Source organism: Hypanus sabinus, chromosome 12 (assembly GCF_030144855.1).
Source record: "Hypanus sabinus isolate sHypSab1 chromosome 12, sHypSab1.hap1, whole genome shotgun sequence".
Classification (NCBI taxonomy): Eukaryota; Metazoa; Chordata; class Chondrichthyes; order Myliobatiformes; family Dasyatidae; genus Hypanus; species Hypanus sabinus.
Window position 1 is genome coordinate 15,345,265 of NC_082717.1, and position 23,069 is coordinate 15,368,333.

The 23,069-nt window shown below is 39.9% G+C and overlaps 1 protein-coding gene across 2 annotated transcripts in view; it reads right to left on the minus strand.

Annotated features, from left to right (window-relative positions):
* Positions 1-23,069, minus strand: part of ahctf1 (AT hook containing transcription factor 1) — a 111,330-nt gene that overhangs the window by 70,219 nt on the left and 18,042 nt on the right. For both annotated transcript variants that reach the window (XM_059985585.1, XM_059985586.1), the window contains 7 exons: positions 21,624-21,752; positions 14,400-14,653; positions 12,624-12,804; positions 6,742-6,949; positions 6,415-6,531; positions 4,726-4,810; positions 890-1,040 (listed from right to left, as the gene is read on the minus strand). In XM_059985585.1, the coding sequence (XP_059841568.1) occupies positions 890-1,040; positions 4,726-4,810; positions 6,415-6,531; positions 6,742-6,949; positions 12,624-12,804; positions 14,400-14,653; positions 21,624-21,744 (1,117 nt within the window). In that variant the 5' untranslated portion in view covers positions 21,745-21,752. The remainder of the gene's footprint in view (positions 1-889; positions 1,041-4,725; positions 4,811-6,414; positions 6,532-6,741; positions 6,950-12,623; positions 12,805-14,399; positions 14,654-21,623; positions 21,753-23,069) is intronic.

Consider the following 23,069-nt stretch of genomic DNA (forward strand, 5'->3'; position numbering starts at 1 on the left):
ATTAAGCTTCTCAGACAGTGAAACAGTGGTAAATTTAATATTATCATGTATACCACTGAATGGCTCCACCTGAGTGAATTTTGCCAACCTCAGAGGACGTGTTTCTATTCATTGGAACTGAATGCTTGCTACAGGTGAGTTTTAAAGCCCAAGTAACAAGCCAAATGAAGGGTGCAGTATGGCCGTTTTAAACATCAAAGCTACATTCTCTAGAATTGCTCAGATTCATTGGACGTCACACAGTTGAACATGCAAAGTCTTACAATAACTGGAGTACACAGAACTTCAAAAGGTAGTATTGAACTGCAACTGTACTCAGGTATCAGTGAAGAAGCCTATGTGGCTTTAAAGCATTCCAGTCAGGAAATTCTGTGAGGAGTTGAAAAGACTCAAACAGTAATTAGATTAGGATTATGACTATGTTCCACAAGTCTGACATCTGTTAGCTTCCACGATCAAAATCCCTGTAAAACCCTCTTTGTTCAAGTTCCAACAGAGAACAAACTGTTAGCATCTTCCAGTTCTGACATGTGGGAAGTCAACTGACATTTTGTTAATGAAGCATGAAGTTAATAACAAGGATCCCATATATGTCGTAATGTATCAAGTTCTAACACCATCCATTACCTTAAATGTACTAGTTGAAATGAGAAAATATCATTTTGTAAAATTAATTCATGTGTGGCAGCGACTCACTTATGTTAAGAATAAATCATTCAATCTGCATTAGAAAACTTCATAAAGTGAATACTGCATATATGGTTTGGAATAATTCCCTGAAGGCAGGCAGTAATAAATAGCTTTGGAGAAAAGCAGCAACACTTCTTTCTAGCCTTCATAAGTGATTAAAATTGATTTAACGTGTGTACAAGTAACACTTTAAACTCACCCTCAGTCATACTTTCTTCTCTGTCAGCATGATTCCTAAATTTCTCTATAGTCTGGCAGCACAGCAGCCGAGCATTAGTATTCCGCATTCTTGAAGAAAGCACTTCATTTGTAAGATCTTGAGTGTAACGCTCTTCACAATATTCCAAGCCCTTCAAGAAAACAGAAAGGCCATTTAGAAACTCTGGACATAAATGTAAACTACTGCCTCCATAAATGTGTCCTAACCTGAAAGGTACGTTTTCCTTGGCAGCACAGACAATTAAACTATAGCCAATAAAAACAAGGTCTTACAGTTGTTTTAGTCTTCTATCATACCATATATAAATTAATATCTTCACCTACTCATTGCTTTACAAACATGTATTCAGAAGTACTGCAGTATTGCAAATTGCAAGATTCCTCTCTGTGACCACTTCCAATAGCTAACAGCACAAATATGGTCCTATATTATTCTACTTTGTTTCTTTTAAATGAGCAAATGTGTGCTATATCTATTAAGAAAATAAGGCCAGAAGATACAGGAGCAGAATTAGGCCATTTGGCCAATTGAATCTGCTCCATTTCATCATGGCTGATCCATTTTCCTTTGAGCCCCAATCTCCTGCTTTCTCTTTGTATCTCTCATGCCCTGACCAATTGATTTGCCTTAAATATACCCAATGACTTCACCTCCACATCCGCCCATGGCATCAAATTCCACAGATTTAGCACTCTTTGGCTAAAGAAATTCCTCCTCACCTCTGTTCTAAAAGGAAGCCCCTCTAATCTGCTGTGTCCTGTGGTCTTAGACTCTCCCACCATAGGAAACATCCTTCCCACACCCACTCTATAGAGGACTTTCAACATTCTATAGGTTTCAATGAGCTCACCCCTCATTCTTCTGAATTCTAGCCATCCAACACTTTTCATATGACAAGACTTTCAATCCCAGAATCATTTCTGCAAACCTTCTTTGAACCCTCTCCAATCTCAGCACATCCTTTCTTAGCTAAGGAGCCAAAAATGCTCACAATACTCAAAGTGAGGCTTCACGAGTGCTTTATAAAGCCTCAACATTACATTGTTGCCCTTATATTCTAGTCCTCTTGAAATGAACGCTAACATTGCATTTGCATTCCTTACCGTAGACTCAACCTGCAAATTAAACTTTAGGGAATCCTGCACAAGGACTTCCAAGTCTCTTTGCACCTCAGATTTTTGAATTTTCTCTTCATTTAGAAAATAGTCTACCCTTTCATTTCGTCTGCCATAGTGCATGACCATATACTTCAGAACACTGTATTCCATCTGCCACATATTTGCCCACTCTCCTAATCTGTCCAAGTCCTTCTGTAGACTACTTCCTCAAAACTACCTGCCCCTCCACCTGTCTTCAGATCATCTGCAAACTTTGCCACAAAGCCACCTATTCCGTCATTCAAGTCATTAACATACAATGTTAAAAAGAAATGGTTCAACACATATCCCAGTGGTACACTACTAGCTACCAGCAGCCAACCAAAAAAGGCTCCCTTTATTCATTCTTTACCTCTTGCCAATCAGTTACTGCCTTATCATGCTAATACCTTTCCTGTAATAACATGGGCTCTTATCTTGTTAAGCAGCCTCACGTCTGGCACCTTGTAAACTGCCTTCTGAAAATCCAAGTACACAACATCAACCAATTCTCCTTTGTCTATCCTGCTTGTTATTTCTTCAAAGAATTCCAACAGATTTGTTCATCAAGATTTTCCCTTCAGGAAACTACGCTGACTACGGCCTATTTTATCATGTACCTCCAAGTAGCCTGAAATGACATTCTTAACAATTGACTCCAGCATCTTCCCAACCACTGAGGTCAGACTAACTGGCCTATAATTTTCTTTCTTTGGCTCCGCTCTCTCTTCTTGAAGAGTGGAATGACATTTGCAATCTTCCAATCTTCCAGAATCTATTGATTCTTGAAAGATCATTACTAATGCCTCCACAATCTCTTCAGCCACCTCTTTCAGAATTCTGGGGTGTACACCATCCAGTCCAAGTGACTTATCTACCTTCAAACCTTTCAGTTTTCCAAGGACATACCCCCTAAAAAGGGCAACTTCACACACTTCTTCCCCCTGAAACTCTTTGACTTCCAGCATACTACTCGTGTCTTTCACAGTGAAGACTGATGCAAAGTACTTACTCAGTTCATCTGCCATTTCCTTGTCCCCTCCAATACTACCTCTCATTTTCTAGAGGTCCTCTATCCTCCCTTTTATACTTTATGTACCAGAAGAAACATTTGGTATCATCTCTAATATTATTAGCTAATTTTCATATTCCATCTTTTCCTTAATGACCTGTTTTTTTTTTAGTTGCCTTGTGTTGATTTTTGAAAGCTTCCCAATCCTCTGACTTCACACTAATTTTTGCTCAAGTATTAGCTCTCCTTGGCTTTTATGTCGGCTTTGACTTCTCTTGTTAACTGTGGTTGTGTCATCTTGCCTTTAGAATATTTTTTCCCTCTTGAGATCTATATATCCTGTGCCTTCTGAATTGCATCCAGAAATTCCAGCCTATTGCTGCTCTGCCATCATCCCTGCCAGTGTTCTTTTCTAATCACTTTTGGCTAGCTCCTCTCTCATGCCTCCGTAATTTCCTTTACTCTATTGTAAATACTGATACAGCTGACTTTGGGTTCTCTTTCTCAAACTGTAAGGTGAATTCTGTCATATTATGATCATTTACCACAAAGGGTTTCTTTACCTTTAAGCTCTCTAATCAATTTCAGTTCATTGCACAACACCCAATCCAGAATAGCTGATCTCCTGGTGGGCTCAACCATGAGCTACTCTAAAAAGCCATTTTGTAGGTGTTCTAGAAATTCCCCCTCTTGGGATCCAATACCAACCTGATTTTCCCAATCTACCTGCATACTAAAATCCACCAAAACTATTGTAACATTGCCCTTTTGGCAAGCATTTTCTATCTCCCAATATAATTTGCAGACCACATCCTTACTACTGTTTAGAAGCCAGTCTATAACTCCCATCAGGGTCTTTTTACTCTTGCAGTTCCTCAGCTCTACCCACAACAATTCAACACCTTCCAATCCTATGCCACCTCTTTCCAATATGATTTTTACTAACTGAGCTACGCCACCCACTCAGCTTACCTGCCTATCCTTTCAATAGGATATGTATCCTTGGATGTTAAGCTCCCAACTATAATCTTTCTTCAGCCACAATTCAGTGATGCCCATAATGTCATACATGCCAATCTGTAACTGTGTTACAAGTTCATTCACCTTATCCCATATACTGTGTGCATTCAAATATAACACCTTGCAGTCTTGCATTCACCCTTTTTGATTCTGTCTACCTTTTAAATTGCAACTCACCCTGTTGACCACAGTTCTGTTGACCTCTCCTTGCTAGGAGTCTCACTACACACTGCCTCTGTTTGTAAACCAACCACCCCATCCTCAGTAATATCACTCCGGCCCATCCCCTGCCAAGTTAGTTTAAACTCTACCGAACAACACTACCAAACCTCTGGGTACAAATATGAATATACTCCCACATTGTAACACTAAAGAACACTAAGAAATGGCAGATGTAAAACACTGATTAAATTATTGGAGAATGGATAAACTAATGCAGAATTACCAGCGGGATAAGGCTTTGCTTTTATTTTTGAACTGCTGTAAGTGCAAATATATTTCAAAATACTGGCTGTCAATGTTCTCTTAATACTTTATGTCACAATTCAGACTCAAACCATCATTGCTTGTTCAGCATTAACTTGGATTACGCTGTGTTATTGACTTAATAAAATAGCTCTGCAGCATAAAGAAAAATGTATCAGTACCTCATAGAGGATTTGTCCCGACGTTAAACACTTCCGATCACCAAATGCCAGCTGCAGTAGGTGTAGACTCACCACATCTCCTTCACTAAAAACAAAGTGCACATTGTCATTTCTTTTTGTGCTCTTTTAAAATCACAGAAACTAACTCACTATTGAGTAGGTGTGGTTCTAAACTGTATATTTACAAAATATAAAATATTAAGGAATTCAACCCTAAAATGACCATTTGTTCTGATATTTTGCAATACACAAACTAAGGAGATGCCTACTCTTTAATTGCCATAAGTGTCATTTCCAATTACATTCAATATATTCAGTTTTTCAGATTCAATTCCCAAATCTGATGATTTCATCTAATTTAATGCCAATTAAATTCTCACTGCTTGACTGCATAACGACAGCAGTACAAAAACAGTTTTATGAAGCTAGAAGGGTAAATGCATGAGGCTGTGTGTTTAGCCCCTTGCTCTACTTACTTTACACTCATGACTGTGCGGCTAAGCACAACTTCAATGCCATTTACGAGTTTGCTGACGACACCACTGTCATAGGCCGAATCAAAGGTGGTGATGAATCAGTACGTAGGAGGGAAAACTAAAAAGCTGACTAAATGGTGCCACGACAACAATCGCTTACTCAATGTCAGTAAGATCAAAGAGCTGATTATTGACTTCAGGAGGAAACCAGACATCCACAAGTTAGTCCTCATCGGGGTAGGAGAGGTGGAGAGGGTCAACAACTTTAAGTTCCTTGGTACTTGGTATTATCATTTCAGAGGATCTGCCCTGGGCCAGCACCCAAGTACAATTAGGAAGAAAGCACAGCAGCACCTCTACTTCCTTAGGAGTTCGCAAAGATTTGGCATGCATCTAAAGCTTTGACAAACTTGTATAGATATGTGGTGGAGAGCATATTACCTAGCTGCATCACAGACTGATATGGTATTATCAATGCTCTTGAACAGGAAGTTCTACAAGTAGCAGTGGATGTGGTTCAGTCTATCATGGGTAAAGACCTCCCTAGCAATGAACACATCGACACAAAGCACTATCGCAGGAACACATCTGTCAGGGACCCACACCATTCAGGACAAGCTCTCTTTTTGCTACTGTTATTAGGAAGGTGGTACAGGAGCTTCTGAACTCACAGTACCAGGTTCAGGAACTGTTATTACCACTCCAAATTCAGGCTCTTGAAACAAGGGGATAACTTCACTCAACTTCACTTGCCCCATCACGGAAATGTTCCCATAACCTAAAACTTACTTCCAAAGCTCTTCTTCTCATGACATTGATATTTATTGCTTATTTATTTATTATTACTATTTCTTTCTTTTGTATTTGCACAGCCTGTTGTCTCTTGAACACTGGCTGAATGTCCAGTTGGAACAGTCGTTTGTTGATTCTATTATAGATTTATTGAATACGTCTGTAAGAAACTGAATCTCAGGGTTGTATATGGTGACATATGTGTATTTTGTTGATAAATTTACTTTGAACTTTGAAGAAAACAAATATAAATGGCACTAACTTTCAATTCATGAAGATAGACATGATGGTCTAGATTTAGAGATACCGCGCCCCACCATCTTATATTCATGGGTTATCACAATATACACACACAAAATAATCTGCTCACACAACCACAATGCACACAAACTGTAATTTATAATTATGAGCAGACACTCACCCATCCTGAGCAGACTGCACTGCCCAAAGGTAACAACAATTCCGAGGATCATTTTCAGGTTCTTGAAAAGTGAATGCATACACAGGTACATTCCCTCCTTCCAACTGAGAGTGGTATCTGTATCAAGTAAAGGTTTCCATCAAACTGACTTTTCAAGAATTACTAGAAGTTTTATCTATTGTCACTATATGTACTTTGAACTTCAGAATCCCTCCATCTTAAAAATGAAATTAAACATGGCAGATTTCAGGGAATCTATGTGGAAGTTGAGAAGCTTACGAAAATGCTGCAGATAGGTAAGCAATAAGTTTATTTCCCATTACTTACTCCTTCTTTAAAGACTTCAGGTTCCAGAGTTGAACATAACCATTTGCAAAGCCAACAACAAGCTGATTTGTTCTGAGGACATATCGAATTGCAGTGGCTGCTATCCCTGATGGGCTCTGCAACTGAAAACAAAGATGTCGCCCTTCCCTCATCACATTCTCCCTCATTCGTGGAATTTCAGCAGGTGATCCATTGACCACTTCAAGGTCTGAAAGATTAAATAGTCAGAACACAAGTAAAAATATTTCTAATTCAATATTTCAATGAAACAGGCACCAAATGAAAAAAAAATTATAGCAGTTTATTGTACCTGCTTAGAAACCAATATTATCAAATGTATCAGATTATTTATGAAATTCACCATGATACTTAACTTCAGTTTTAAAATTAACATATGCATGCCAATCAAAGCCATATAATCATACTATTGGAATGACAGTAAACAGAACAGTTCTGTTCAAGTGTTCAGACTTCAGCTTATTGCAGTGTCTACTTCACCTAATTGCTTGTCTGACAACAGCTAGCACAGAAACACCCTGAACCTGTGTGTCAACAGCCTCTTAAAATAAAACAAAAACAGGATAAGTGCAGAATATATGAGCTAAGAAACTGGATTCTTACATTTGACTGATTGTTGTCAGAACTTCTTTACTGACACCTTTTCTACTTCACATCACCATTATGTAGGAGAGAACAATAGCCAACAATAACTGGTACCTAACAACACAAGTTGTGTTGCAAGAATGTCTCAGAGAACTGATATTATGAAAACTGCTGGTCTAGAGATTAAAAAATGTCAAAGGTCTGACAGTCTGTGGTAACCACTGCCCAGGAAGCAGAGGACTATGTTTAGACAGGATGGGATAAAAGTTAACTGCAGCTCCTAAGGGACCAAGTTAGGGAACTGGAGATGCAGCTCGATGACCTTCGCTGGTCAGGGAGAGCAAGGAGGTGATAGAAAGGAGTTATAGGCAGGTGGTCACACCAGGGCCACAGGAGACAGACAAGTGGGTTACAGTCAGGAGAGGGAAGGGGAAGGCAGTAGTGATAGGGGACTCTATAGTTATGGTGTCAAACTGGCGATTCTGGAAAGAAACTCGGATGGTAGTTTGTACCCCAGGTGCCAGGGTCTGGGATGTTTCAGATCGTGTCCAAGATGTCCTGCAGTGGAAGGGAGAACAGCCAGAGGTCATGGTACATATTAGTGCCAATGAGGTAGGGGTAGGAAATGGGAGGAGGTCCTGAAAAAAAGACTACAGCGAGTTAGGAATGAAGTTGACAAGCAGGACCGCAAAGATAGTAATCTCAGGATTACTGCCTGTACCACGTGACAGTGAGTATAGGAATAGATTGAGGTGGAGGTTAAGTGCGTAGCTGAGGGATTGGAGCAGGGGGCAGGGATTTAGATTTCTGAATCATTGGGACTTCTTTTGGAGCAGATGTGACCTGTACAAAAAGGATAGGTTGCACTTGAATCCCAAGGGGACCAATATCCTGGTGGGGAGGTTTGCTGAGGCTACTGGGGAAAGCTTAAACTAGAATTGTTGGGGGCTTGGAAACCAAATTGAAGAGACTGGGGAAGAGGAGGTTGGCTCACAAATAGAGAAAGCTTGTGGACAATGTGAGAGGGATGATAGGCAGGTGATAGAGAAGGGAAGCGCTCAGACCAAAGGTTTGAGATGTGTCTATTTTAACGCAAGGAGTACCGTGAACAAAGCGGATGAGCTTAGAGCGTGGATCAGTACTTGGAGGTATGATGTGCTGGCCATTACAGAGACTTGGATGGCTCAGGGACAGGAATGGTTACTTCAAGTGCTGGGTTTTAGATGTTTCAGAAAGAACAGGGAGGGAGGCAAAAGAGAAGGGGGCATGACACTGTTGATCAGAGATAGTGTCACGGCTGCAAAAAAGGTGGACACCATGGAGGGATTGTCTACGGAGTCTGTGTGGGTGGAGGTTAGGAACAGGAAGGGGTCAATAACTCTACTGGGTGTTTTTTTATAGGTCGCCCAATAGTAACAGGGATGTCGAGGAGCAGATAGGGAAACAGATCCTGGAAAGGTGTAATAATAACAACAGAGTTGTCATGATGGAAGATTTTACTTTCCCAAATATCGATTGGCATCTCTCTAGAGCAAAGGGTTTAGATGGGCTGGAGTTTGTTAGGTATGTTCAGGAAGGTTTCTTGACATAAGATGTAGATAAACCTACAAGAGGAGAGGCTGTACTTGATTTGGTATTGGGAAATGAACCTGGTCAAGTGTCAGATCTCTCAGTGGGAGAGCATTTTGGAAATAGTGATCATAATTCTATCTCCTTTACAACAGCATTGGAGAGAGATAGGAATAGACAAGTTAGAAAAGCATTTAATTGGAGTAAGGGGAATTATGAGGCTAACAGGCAGGAAATTCAAGGCTTAAATTGGAAACATGTTCTCAGGGAAAGGTATGGAAAAAATGTGGCAAATGTTCAGGGGATATTTGGAGCATAAAAGGTTGAGGGGGGGGGACTTGATAGAGGTTTTTCAAATTATGAGGGGGATAGATAGAGTTGACATGGATAGGCTTTTTCCATTGAGATTAGGGGAGATTCAAACAAGAGGACATGAGTTGAGAGTTAGGGGGCAAAAGTTTAGGGGCAACACGAGGGGGAACTTCTTTACTCAGAGAGTGGTAGCTGTGTGGAACAAGCTTCCAGTAGAAGTGGTAGAGGCAGGTTTGATATTGTCATTTAAAAAAAAAATTGGGATAGGTATATGGACAGGAAAAGAATGGAGGGTTATGGGCTGAGTGCAGGTCGGTGGGACTAGGTGGGAATAAGCATTCGGCACAGTCTAGAAGGGCTGAGATGGCCTGTTTCTGTGCTGTAATTGTTATACTGTTATATGGTTATATGATATTTGTGTGGAGTTCTGCATAGTTACGTTCCAATGAGACAGGGAAGTTAAGGTAGGGTACAGGACCATGGTGTATAAAGTCTGTAAAAAAAGCTAGTCAAGGAGAAAAGCTTACAGATTCAGGGAGCTAGGTAATGTTAGAGATCTAGAAGATTATAAGGCTACTAGGAAGGAGCTTAAGAAGGAAATTAGAAGAGCCAGAAGGGGCCATGAGAAGGTCTTGACAGGCAGAATTAAGGAAAACCCCAAGGCATTCTACAAGTATGTGGAGAACAAATGGATAAGACATGAAAGAATAGGACCTATCAAGTGTGACAGTGGGAAAGTGTGAATGGAACCAGAGGAAATAGCAGAGGTACCTAATGAATACTTTACTTCAGTATTCACTATGGAAAAGGATCTTAATGATAGTAGTGAAGACTTGCAGCAGACTGAAAAGCTTGAGCATGTAGGTATTAAGGAAGAGGATGTACTGGAGCTTTTGGAAAGCATCAAATTGGATAAGTCGCCAGGACTTGATGAGATGTACCCCAGGCTACTGTGGGAGGCAGGGAGGAAACTGCTGAGCCTCAGACGGTGATCTTTGCAACATCAATGGAGACAGAAGAGGTTCCAGAGGATTGGAGGGTTGCGAATGTTGTTCCTTTATTCAAGAAAGGGAGCAGAGATAACCCAGTAAATTATAGACCAGTGAGTCTTACCGCAGTAGTTGGTAAGTTGATGGAGAAGATCCTGAGAGGCAGGATTTATGAACATTTGGAGAGGTATAATATGATTAGGGATAGTCAGCATGGCTTTGTCAAGGGCAGGTCTTGCCTTACGGGCCTGATTGAATTTTCTGAGGATGTGACTAACCACATTGATGAAGGTAGAGCCGTAGATGTAGTGTATATGGATTTCAGCAAGGCATTTGATAAGGTAGCCCATGCAAGGCTTATTGAGAAAGTAAGGAGGCATGGGATCCAAGGGGACATTGCTTTGTGGATCCAGAACTGGCTTGCCCACAGAAGGCAAAGAGTGGTTGCAGATGGGTCATATTCTGCATGGAGGTCGGTCACCAGTGGAGTGCCTCAGGGATCTGTTCTGGGACCCTTACTCTTCGTCATTTTTATAAATGACCCAGATGAAGAAGTGGAAGGATGGGTTAGTAAGGTTTCTGATGACACAAAGGTTGGAGGTATTGTGGATATTGTGGAGGGCTGTCACAGTAGGACATTGCAGGACACTGATAGGATGCAAAACTGAGCTGAGAAGTGGCAGATGGAGTTCAACCCAGATAAGTGTGAAGTGGTTCATTTTGGTAGATCGAATATGATGGCAAAATATGGTAAGACTCTTAGCAGTGAGCAGGATCAGAGGGATCTTGGGGTCTGAGTCCACAGGACACTCAAAGAAGCTGCCAGGTTGACTCTGTGGTTAAGAAGGCATACGGTCTACTGGCCTTCATCAATCATGGAATTGAATTTAGGAGCCAAGAGATAATGTTGCAGCTATATAGGACCCTGGTCAGACCCCACCTGGAGTACTGTGCTCATTTCTGGTCGCCTCACTACAGGAAGGATGTGGAAGCCATAGAAAGGGTGCAGAGGCGATTTACAAGGATGTTGCCTGGATTGAAGAGCATGCCTTATGAAAACAGGTTGAGTGAACTTGGAGCGACGGAGGATGAGAGGTGACCTGATGGAGGTGTATAAGATGTTGAGAGGCGTTGATAGTGTGGATAGTCAGAGGCCTTTTCCGAGGGCTGAAATGGCTGCCACAAGAGGACATGGGTTTAAGGTGCTGGGGGAGTAAGTGCAAAGGAGATGTCAGGGGTAAGTTTTTTTACTCAAGAGAGTGGTGAGTGTGTGGAATGGGCTGCCGGCAACAGTGGTGGAGGCAGATACGATAGGGGCTTTTAAGAGACTTTTGGATAGGTACATGGATCTTAGAAAAATAGAGGGCTATGGGTAAGCCTAGTAATTTCTAAGGTAGGGACATGTTCGGCACAACTTTGTCAGCCCAGGGCCTGCATCATGCCATAGGTTTTCTATATTTCTCTGTTTCTATGTCCACTCATCCAGGATATTGGAATATCAGCCAAGCTGCCATGCAACAAAGAGGCATTGAAATGGTTGCCTAGAGGTAAGAATGGTGTCATCAGCCTAGGTGCAGAACCTATTAGGTCTTCAAAGGTGTTGTTAACAATCTGCAGACAGATGCAAAGTGTGCATGTGTGTGTATGCACATTCAAGAAAAATGCCAATAAGTGGCTGAGGAACTTTGGATCTAATGATATTAGGTGACAATGAGGTGATAAAGTTACTACAAATAGCAACAATTAACTGGTATGAGTAGATATTCAATCTGGAAGTTAACTATTAAATACAAGGAAAAATGTCTTTTGGCCAAATTGTCATTTTCAGTAACACATTTCTTGCTTTTTGATATGTAGAGACTTTCTGATATCAGGCAGTTAACATTCAGGAACTTGACGCTGCCTTTCTACTAACTCTAGTTATTCACAGCACAATCTGAAACACATTATCCAAAATGCTGCAATGCAGAAAATTAGTGGTTGAACTGGGTGATGTTCATAAGCTGCAGCATGTTGGGAACAGCAACTAAGGTTTCTGATTCCCCAGCACACACTGCATGACTGATTTAGTTTCTTCAATGCTGGGCAATTGCTGCTGTAATTCACTGGGCTAATCATCCAGGATCTTGAGCAAACGCAAGTACATTTTGTTTTGATATTTGACACTTTATTTTATTGCAAAGTATTGACATGCTTGTTAAACAACAACGGAGTTTATGAAGGCCATGTTATTTAGTCTTTATCATATTGATGCTTATCGAAGCCTGTTGTGCTTAACTGATTCTCCCATGACAAGAATAACTACAGTTCAAACGGTACATCACTGGCTACAATACATTTTAGGGCACTTTGAAGCAATGAAAATAACTTGAAGGATATGCAAGCTTAATTTTTGATAAGCAAATTTACCTGCTGGGTCTTGCTCACTTTGACTGCATGCGAAATTATCCAGACACAGATCGATAAGAAGAACATGTCCAGTGTCAGTTACAACTGCTACTATACCAAAAAACCACCGGAGACTCTGATTTAAACGCTGTGTGCTAGCTGTTGCACCTCCGTGGTTAACAATTGGCTCAATAGCTACTACCTGAGATGAAAGAAATTAAAAATATGATATAAAAGTGCTGTATACCACATTAAAATATTATATCAAAAGCAAAATGCAATGGTATACATATAACTTATAATGTGTCATCTCAGCATTCTGCTAACTTGTGGTTTTGAACATCAATGAAATGTATCAAAAGTATAAAGCACCCTTATTACATTATTGTTACCTCACATTAATTAACAGGCAATCAGAACACTGTCACCTGCTTTTCCATAATGCCAAGCCACATGAATGCACTGAGAAATGAATGTTGGGGGAAGAAAGTATTTGTTTACCTTGCTTCAGGAAAAGAAATGTTCAGGGCAAATGTGCATATAAGCATAATTTACAAAAAGAATCAGGCATGAAATGACCAACTTACATTAATAGGAAGTCACGCATGAACATCCTGTTGTAAGCAACTCAAAACTCCAGGATTGAGTACAAGAGCAAACTCATGGAAAGTTAGATTCCATTAAATTAGAGTGGGGAAATCAGTCATTTAATTGATATTTTAAAAAAAATTTGAATGGAACAGAACTTGGTTCCAAATGATAAAGCCAATCCATCTTACTATGCCTAAGTGGTACTTTGCCAGCTGAACCATGAACAAAATTAAAACCACTAATAATAATCAGCCTACACAACAACTGTTTCATGAAACTTAGTTGAAAATCAGGAAGAAAAAATAGTTTAGAATGAGAGTGTGTCATTTTGATTGAAGTGGTTTAAATCTGGATACTGACAATGCATTCCAGTTAAAAATGCACTTTTATTTTTAAAGAGCAACAACAATGCCATTTCCAGTAAAATAACTCCATTTATGCATGTATAAACAGGGAAACCAAATTCCAATATACACAAAGGAACCACCAAATCAGATTGCAAATTGTTACAGCAGAATAAGAAAACAAATGTATCATTTAGAATGCTATTTGCTCATCTGTGAGCTATGGTGATGCTAATTAATTGCTTTTGCAACATTTCAGATAAAATGAAATATACTCCTTAGTGGCACGGCTCAAATATCAAGAGTTTGTAACTACAATTTCAAGTGGGATTGCAGAAACTTATTTAAATTGAACCTTGCATGACTGATAATGAATGTGATTTTAAGCAGGATCCAACCACACATCAGTATCATGGGACAATTTGTATATCATGGTGAAATTTGTCACATGTAAAATATGCACATTTTTATTAGTAATTCCACAAAACATGAAAGGTTACCATAAAGTAAGTATCCAATTATTCAATATTTTCCTCTTCTTAAATAAGGGTACATTAAAAAAAAGGTTTAAAGGCATCTTTATAAAACATATTCAAGAATGGTCTGAAAGGAACAACACATACCAGACGAAGTATCAGTAGCTTAAAGAATAACTGGAAGACAAAGCTATTTTTCATTTTTCCTTGCCTTTTTTGTGCAAGGATATGAAAATCAAAATAAAATTTTAAACACAACTTTGGCACTATTTATTCCCCAAACATTAAGTATCTTGAAAACTTCAAATAAGAACTTATTAAACAAATGAGTTGATGAAGTAAAGAACACGTGAACTTGTCAATGGAGGATGATTACATAAACATACCTTTCCAGGGAGAAACACTGCTTTAACCACTCGGGAAACTGAGAGGTCGTAAAGGCAGAGGATGCTACCTTCAGATTCTTTTAATCCAATCAATAGTCCAGTTCTTTTCAACCAACAAAATTCCTTGACTGCCAGAATGGTGGGTGGATGCTCCCCAATTCCACAGAACCTATAGGCAGACAGTCGTTCGCCTGTGATCGAGTTAAGAAGCTCCAAATGAGCACCACAAGCCAGCCAAGACAATCCATTTCTGCCTGAAAAAGAAACCCGAGCCATTAACTTGCTTGCCTTCAAGAATATAAAACTCACCTGCACAAGAAAGTGATAAACCAAAAGGCAAACTATAAAAAACAAACCTGTGCTCATCAAACCTAAAATCAACTCCTGTTGCAGGCGGATTGCATAATCTGTAACTACTCTCACAATGGCATTCAGCTTTCCCCCCCAAAATGTTACTAAGATAAATCCCAATCACAATCTATTAACAGGAACTTGGGATGAGTAACTTTTGTAATGAGTAACTCCACCTATGGGGAAGCAAGGTGGTCATCAGATTTCTGTAAATAATACAGGCTTACACATGCTTGCTGAAACTACTATTGTCTTCAAAACAGTGTGTCCTTTGATTTGGTCCCACGAAATAAAAGCAGACACACCAAACTAAACCAACTTCAAGTAGATAATCAGTAACAAACACCAGAAATTCTGCAGATGCTGTTCCAAAGCAACACACACACAATGCTGGAGGAACTCTGCATGTTACGAAGCAACTACAGAAATGAACTCAGTCAATGTTTTGGGTCAAGAACCTTCAGTTCTGGAAAGGAAGGGGGAAGACACCAGAAAAGGGTGGTGGGAGGGGGAAGAAAGAAGGATAATAAATAATAATACCCCTCTTAGATACAGACAATCCACATGTTAATGGAGGAGAGGCTGCGTTCTTAGAAACACCTTCAGCCTAATTTTCCATAGCTTGCATCTGTACATGTCAAGAAACACGAGTAGACAAAAATAAACACAAATTTTTGAGTAGCGACTTGCCAATTTTCCAAGGATGAATTTCCATTACTCAAGTGGCCATAATGCAGGGATTACCTATGTTTTCAAAAATTAATTCTTCCTTACTATCTAGGAGTACCCATCCTTCAATTATTCATTAGGTTTAACATATAAACAAAAAGGACTCCACAACAGCAGAAGAAATGTGTGCAGGAAAAGGCTATTTGGCTGAGTATTCTCCACCATTCACCCAGATCATGGCTTACCTACGACTTCTACACTATCTTACACATCACATCACTCTTTTCCTGTAACATCCAGAAAGCTACCAATCCCTGTCTGAATGAACTCAATGACTGCATCTCCACAGCTGAGAATTTTAGGAATTCCTCACCTTAAGAAATATAATTTCAATCCTAAATGGCTTTACCTCTTCCTTTGAAGCTGTATCTTCCTTTGGAGATAAACTTTAAAGTGGGGAAAACATCCTGCCAGCAACTAGCCTGTCAATACTTAAAGGAATCTTTCATGAGATTCCCCCCCCCACCACTCATTTCACTAAACTCTAGCGAACACAAGCCTGCTTAATTACTCTTCATGCATCAAACTTACTAACCTTGCAACCAAAGTGAATTATTGCTATAAATGTTCGTATTCTTTTTAGGCATGGAAACAAGGCATACAGTGCCCAGCTTTTTTTTTAAAGTACATAAAAGGGTAAAAGAGAGTTGCAGGTAGATATAGGACCAACAGAAAATGATGCTGGAGATATTGTAATGAGGGACACAGAGATGGCAGAGGAACTGAAGGCGTATTTCACATCAGTCTCCAAAGTGGAAGACATCTGCAGTATACCAGACATTCAAGAGTGTCAGGGAAGTATGTGCAGTGAAAATAACGACTGAGAAGGTGCACAGGAAGCTTAATGGTCTGAGGGTGGATAAATCTCCTGGATCTGATGGAATGCACCCTCCGGTTCCAAAGGAAATGATCTTTCAAGAATTGATAGATTCTGGTATTGTATTGGATGACTAGAAAATTGCCTATGTTATTTGAGAAGGGTGGGAGACAGCAGAAAGGAAACTATAAACCTGTAAGCCTGACCTCAGTGCTTGGGAAGTTGTTAGAATTGATTATTAGGGATGAGATTACAGAGTACTTGGAGACACATGACAAGATAGGCCAAAGCCAGCATGGTTTCCTGCAAGGAAAATCCTGCCTGACTAACCAACTGCAATTGCAATTACTGCAGTTTTTTCAGGAAATTACAAGCAGGGTAGACAAAGGAAATGCAGTGGGAGTGGTGTACTTGGATTTTCATAAGGACTTTGACAGGGTGCCACACGTGAGGCTACTTAGTGCTTAGCAAGATAAGAGCCCATGGAATTCCAGGGAAGTTATTAGCATGGATTCGTTGGCTGTTGCGTAGTGGCATCAGCGCTGGACTTCGGAGCGAAGGTTCCCGAGTTCGAATCCAGCTGGCTCCCTTCCACGCTTTCCAGCCGTGCTGGGTTGAGCATCGAGCTAGCAACTTGGCCTCGTAGAAACAAGAAAGCCTGCTAGAAAAACGTCATCATGAGCACTCAGAGCACTCATCACTCAGAGTTAAGGGCTTTCTTCTTCATTAGCATGGGTAGAGCATTGGTTGATCAGCAGAAAACAGAGTGGGAATAAAGGAGTCCTATTTTGGCTGGCTGCCAGTTACAAGTGGAGTTCCACAGGGGTTGGTGTTGGGATCGCTGCTTTTTATTATGTATGTCAACGATTTGGACTATGGTATTAAGGAATTTGTGGCTAAATTTGCCGATGATACAAAAATAGCTGGAGGAGCAGGTAGTACTGAGGAAACAGAGAGCCTGCAGAGAGACTTAGATAGTTTAGGGGAATGAGCAAAGAAGTGGCAAATAAAATACAACTTTGGAAAATGTGTATGGCCATGCACTTTGGTGAAAGTAATAAACAGGTAGACTATTATTTAGATGGGGAGAGAATTCAAAATGCAGAGATGCAAAGGAACTTGGGAGTCCTTGTGCAGGATATCCTAAAGGTAAACCTCCAGGTTGAGTCAGTGGTGAAGAAGGCAAGTGCAATGTTGGAATTTATTTCTAGAGGTATAGAATTTAAGAGCAGGGATGTGATGTTGAGGCTCTATAAGGCACTCGTGAGACCACACTTGAAGTATTATGTGCAGTTTTGGGCTCCTATTTTAGAAAGGATATACTGACATTGGAGAAGGTTCACGAGAATGAAAGGTTTCTCATTTGAGAAACGTCTGGCAGCTCTTGGGCTGTATTCCCTGGAGTTCAGTAGAATGGGGGGCCAGGGGATCTCAAAGAAACAATCAGAATGTTAAAAGGCCTGAACAGATTAGATATGGCAAAGTTATTTCCCATGGTAGGGGATTCTAGGACAAGAGGGCTTGACTTCAAGATTGAAGGATGTCCATTTAGAACAGGGATGCGGAGAAATTATTTTAGTCAGAGGGTGGTAAATCTGTGCAATTTGTTGCCATAAGCAGCTGTGGAGGCCAAGACATTGGGTGCATTTAAGGCAAAGATAAGATAGGTCCTTGATTAGCCAGGGCATCAAAGGGGATGGGGAGAAGGAAGGGGTGTAGGGATGACTGGAAGAATTGGATCAGCCCGTGTATGAATAGCAGTGCAGACTCAATGAACCAATTTGCCTACTTCTGCTCCTATATCTTATGGCTTTACTCAATACTCCAACCAATGAAGGTAAGTATGCAACAGGGTTTCTTCATCACTCTATCTACTTGCCAATCCACTTTCAGAGAGCTATGAACTTGACCCCAAAATCCCTGTTGATTTCAACTTTGATTCCAAGTTTTCAAGACTTGTCTAAAGGGAGCCCCTTGAACATCAATACTATCACTCTTTCAACATCTAAAAGAATACTCTGCTTATCAACCACAGTGCACAACACAGGAAATTTCACATTACATTGCATGTGCCATTCCACTGTACTCACTAAGCTTTTCTCTTCCCTCTTAAACCTCCACAACCAGCTTCCTTCTGAATTCCAATAGGTTTTGTGTCATCTGCAAATTTAACAAATGTGTTTATTTGGTCCTCCAAGCTAAATTGTTGATAAAGATCGTGAATAACCTGGATTCCTCAAGCACAAATCCCATTCAATGCCACAGAATTCTGACTGCAAAAGAAAAAATTTCCACTCTGCTTCCAACTCCATGCACTCAAATCTCACTGAACACGACCTGCAAGGGATCAGAGCAAAAGTCTTCTGAAAATCCAAATCACCACGTCTATTGATTAATCTATTGATGTCAGTACCTGCTGAGAGATTAGTTCACCACATTTTTTCTCTCAAGTTTGGGCACCATGGTAGCATAGAAGTTAGCACGACGCTATTGCAGCCAGGGGCATCAGAGTATGGAATTCAATTCCAGTGTCCTCCGTAAACAAGTTTACATGTTCCTTTTCTTGAAGGATCTCTTGTGTTTATGACTTTGCTCAATCTTCCTGATTTCAAGGCATCTCTAATTACAACCTTCATATACATTTCAGGATTTTCTCTACTACCAATATTAGGTTAACAGGCTGGCATTCACAATTTTCATTCTGCCATACTTGTGAAGTAAGATTTTTATGCTCTATTCTGCAGAAAAATTTCCAGGATCTAAGGAGTTTTAGAAGACAGTAATCAGTGTTCACGGTTACAGCCACCCATAGGTTATTGGGATTTGTCTACTTCTCCACCAACTTCTCTAGCACTTTAAAAAAAAATACACACACACCCCCCCCCCCCTCCCATGGTTCTGTTCCATTTGATCCTGTCCTGTAGCAGGAATAGAAGTGTAGATTATTTTCCAAAAGGAGAGGTGCAAAGGGACTTGGGAGTCCCTGTGCAGGATTGCCCAAAGGTTAACTTACTGGTTCAGTCAGTGGCAAGGAAAGCAAATACAATGTTGGTATTCATTTCGAGAAAACAAGGATGTTATGTTGAGGCTTTCTAAGGCACTGGTGAGGACTCATTTCGAGTATTATGAGCAGCTTAGGCTCCTAATCTAAGAAAGAATGTGCTAACATTGCAAAGAGTTCAAAAGAGGTTCACAAAAGACTTATATGAAGAACATTTGATGGCTCTGAGCTTGTAATTGCTAGAATTTAGCAGAAGTAAGGGAGATCTCATTGAAACCAATCAAATGTTGAAAGGCCTAGATAGAGTGGAAGTGGAGAGGAGGTTTCCTGTAGTGGGGCAGTCTAGGATCAGAGGGCACAATCTCAGAATACAGGGCCGTCCATTTTGAACGGAGACAAAGAGGAATTTACTTAGCCAGAGGGTGTTGAATCTGTGGAATTAGTTTCCACAGGTAGCTGTAAGGGCAAGTCATTGAGTATTTGAAGCAGATGTTGATAAGATTCGTATTTAATCAAGATGTGAAAGGTTATGGGGAAAAGGCTGGAGAATGGGGTTGAAAGGGAAATGGGTCAGCCATAATGAAATGGCAGAGCACACTTGACAGGCCAAATAGCTTAATTCTGCTTCTGTATCTTATGACTTTATGGTCTAATGTACTTTTGAATTTTGGACATGCATAAAACATGCAGAGTTTCTTAATCAAACAATTATAACCACTCAAACTTAAATGACTTCTTCAGAAACCGCACAAGGAACTGTACTTTCAAACAATTATTTTAATGTGACCCAGATTTCCTTTGGTTTTGAGATGAACATGTCAACTCTTACATACAACAGCCATTTACAATAAATTACTAAAAAATTTCAAACTGTAACAGAATTAGCAATGATGTAAAATGCTGCATGTTAACAAAAATCACCAGTACTCCAATAAAAGTAGCCTCAGAAAGTTATCGCATACGAGGGAAATGATTGGATTGCAGTCTGGGACAAGGCCAGATGACCCGAGGAGGTAAAAAAAATTTCTGACTTGCTAGCTTTGTAACAACCGTCAAACAGATATTAGCTGTTCTCTCAAATAAATGAAGATCATTGTATGTATATTTGACAACAGGTGGCTCATTTCTGTTTCTAACTTCTACTCATCTGACCTGTTTCACAGTATTTACACAAATCTAGTACAGATCAGCAAATCCTGAACAGCTGTAAATGCTTTTAATTAATCCCTGCACTTATCTTCAACAGACAGTAAGACACTTAAAGAGGACGACAACATCTCTAAAGTAAGAGCTGGAGCTGGATAGAATATACTTCATCTTAATGGCATTAAAATTCATGCTCTGGTCTGCTGCAACAACAAACTCTTTCTGGAACACAGGAGCCTTTGTATGCATACTTTCCTTAAGTAATTGCAGATTTTACAATTCTAAGGGATAGAATCAACATGTGTTCAACTTGGTCACTATACTGACTTTTAGTGTACTTAATTCTCCCCAGATACCCATTTTAGTGTTCTTTTTTGTTTGGGGGGCAGGTAAGAAGGTTAGAAACCATCCCATCCACGTGGTTAAAACATGTGTTTTTATTCTACAAGTGGACAGACACAGCATGAAAAACCTTGTCAATTGGGTCATCAAGGAAATGATCAAAGGACGCCTACGAGAGTTAGTGTCAGTAGTCTTGAGACTTGGCCTTCTCCCACAAAACATAAGTATTTACCACTTCTTGACAAATTGCTATCAAATGCATAAGAGATTCTATCTTTTAAGTTTGGGCCCAAAATGAAATTCAGTTTCAGTCATTTACAGCTTGTATGGTTTGCAAGGAACAATTGGCAAGATATTCGAGTCAGAAATATCTTTTAAGCAATATATACTTAGAACTTTTGATGTTTACACCTGTAATAGGCTGCTAGACCTAGAATGCTTGCATAAAGTTGCACAAAAAAGTCTTGTATTCCTGGAAAGCTTTACCAACTTTTATGTTATTATTGAACTAAATCAAGGGCAGACTAAACAGAATCAATAACTTGAACCAAAGTGTTCAAAGTCACAACTTGAACATCAACAAGGAAAAAAGCTAACATAAAACTAACATTATCTTTTCTAGTAATATACTGCACTCTGCTGTCAAAGCACAATGATATTTAGCAATATCTAAAAATTACATTTAAATGGAGATAAAGAAATACAAACATGTTGTACCTAAAATTCTACAAATACTGTAGTCCACATTCTTGCATTCCAAAGACAAAAATTGTTTAGTTAAATGGCATAGAAGACAAATAAGATATGCAGGCTTTGAGTGAACATATTTATGCCTTACCTGTTGCAATTTTCCCATATAGTCCTACATCTTGTGCTGAATCATCATCACTAAGAGCTTCAATGGTTACTTCTGGAAACTGCAGTAGACTACTTGTGACTTGTGCTGTTAGTTCACACATACTTCACTCTGAAATAAAACAAAAGAAAACATGGAGGGATACAGAGCAACTGAGCAATATGTCACCAGTTAAAACATCACTAACATGTAATGCTTATGGTGTGGAGCAGGTTAAATGATTACATATTACATTGCAACTGAATGTCAATGTCTGAATTATTGTCAAATTTTATTGAAAGCATAGCTTGGAGATGAATTCTGTGGCTACTCCATAACTGTGGGAAGTCAGACAAGAATGCTTGTTATTTATAATACAGTGGATACCAGTTAATTAGGCCATTGGTTAATTGGGGTAGCCATTTATTTTGGACAACTCTTAAACAAAAAGTAACCAAGAAAATAGCCAGGATTTCCTTTGTTTATTTGGGAAAGAATGCGGCTTAACTGGGACAGGAGAATGTTCCCAGACAGTATCTAACTAGTGTCAGCCACTTATGTTTGTGTGGCCATTTGACAATGCACCATGCTTAGAATAAACAATTTTTAAATATCATCAGTTGTACGTGTTTGTGTTCCAAAACCAGTGATTTTAGTCACTGACAATTGGTGAAAAATAAGCAGCAAAGCAACCTCCGAATTGTTTTGCTCACTGCAGTTTCAAGGATTCATGCTTGGAAATGCCAGAAACAGCCCCAGAAGTGAAAATGAAATGATTTCACTGCAAGGTCGGAACTAACAAGAATTTTGGCTTTGCTCCCCACCAGATACTCAGCTTTCACCTGTACCTCCAAGTAATTGTTTGCTTTCCACAGTGGCCACACACCAATACTAGGTGAAGATAGTTGGTGGGTCTCAAACCCAGTGAGACAGGAACTTGCTTGCCATAGCACAGGGGTACCCAAGCTTTTTTGCACCGCGGATCGGGTTTAATACTCACAATATTCTTGAGGATCGGCTGACCAGTGTGGGTGGGGGGTGTTAATCACGACCAGAACATAGGTGATAAGTCAACTAAGTCACTTATAAGAGACTAATACACTCAATTTCGTTTCTAAAAGGCTTTATCTAACGAATTTAATATTAAACAGCGCATATTTTCCTCGTATGAACATATAAAATCATTGCAACACGCCAATATTGCTGAATCAGAGGGAGCCCTGGGGTTGTTTCCCTGCAACAAGATGATCCCATCGAGGGGTTATAGGAGACAGCGATACTCGAAGGGGGTTCCTTATGTCCAGCCTATTTCGCAATTTAATTTTCGTTGCATTCATTGCAGAAAAGCCCGCTTCGCAGAGATATGATGTTGGAAATGGAAGCAACGTTTTCAGTGCTTTTGTGGCTACCTCAGGATTTGATCCAGAATGCCGGCAGAGATGTTATGTC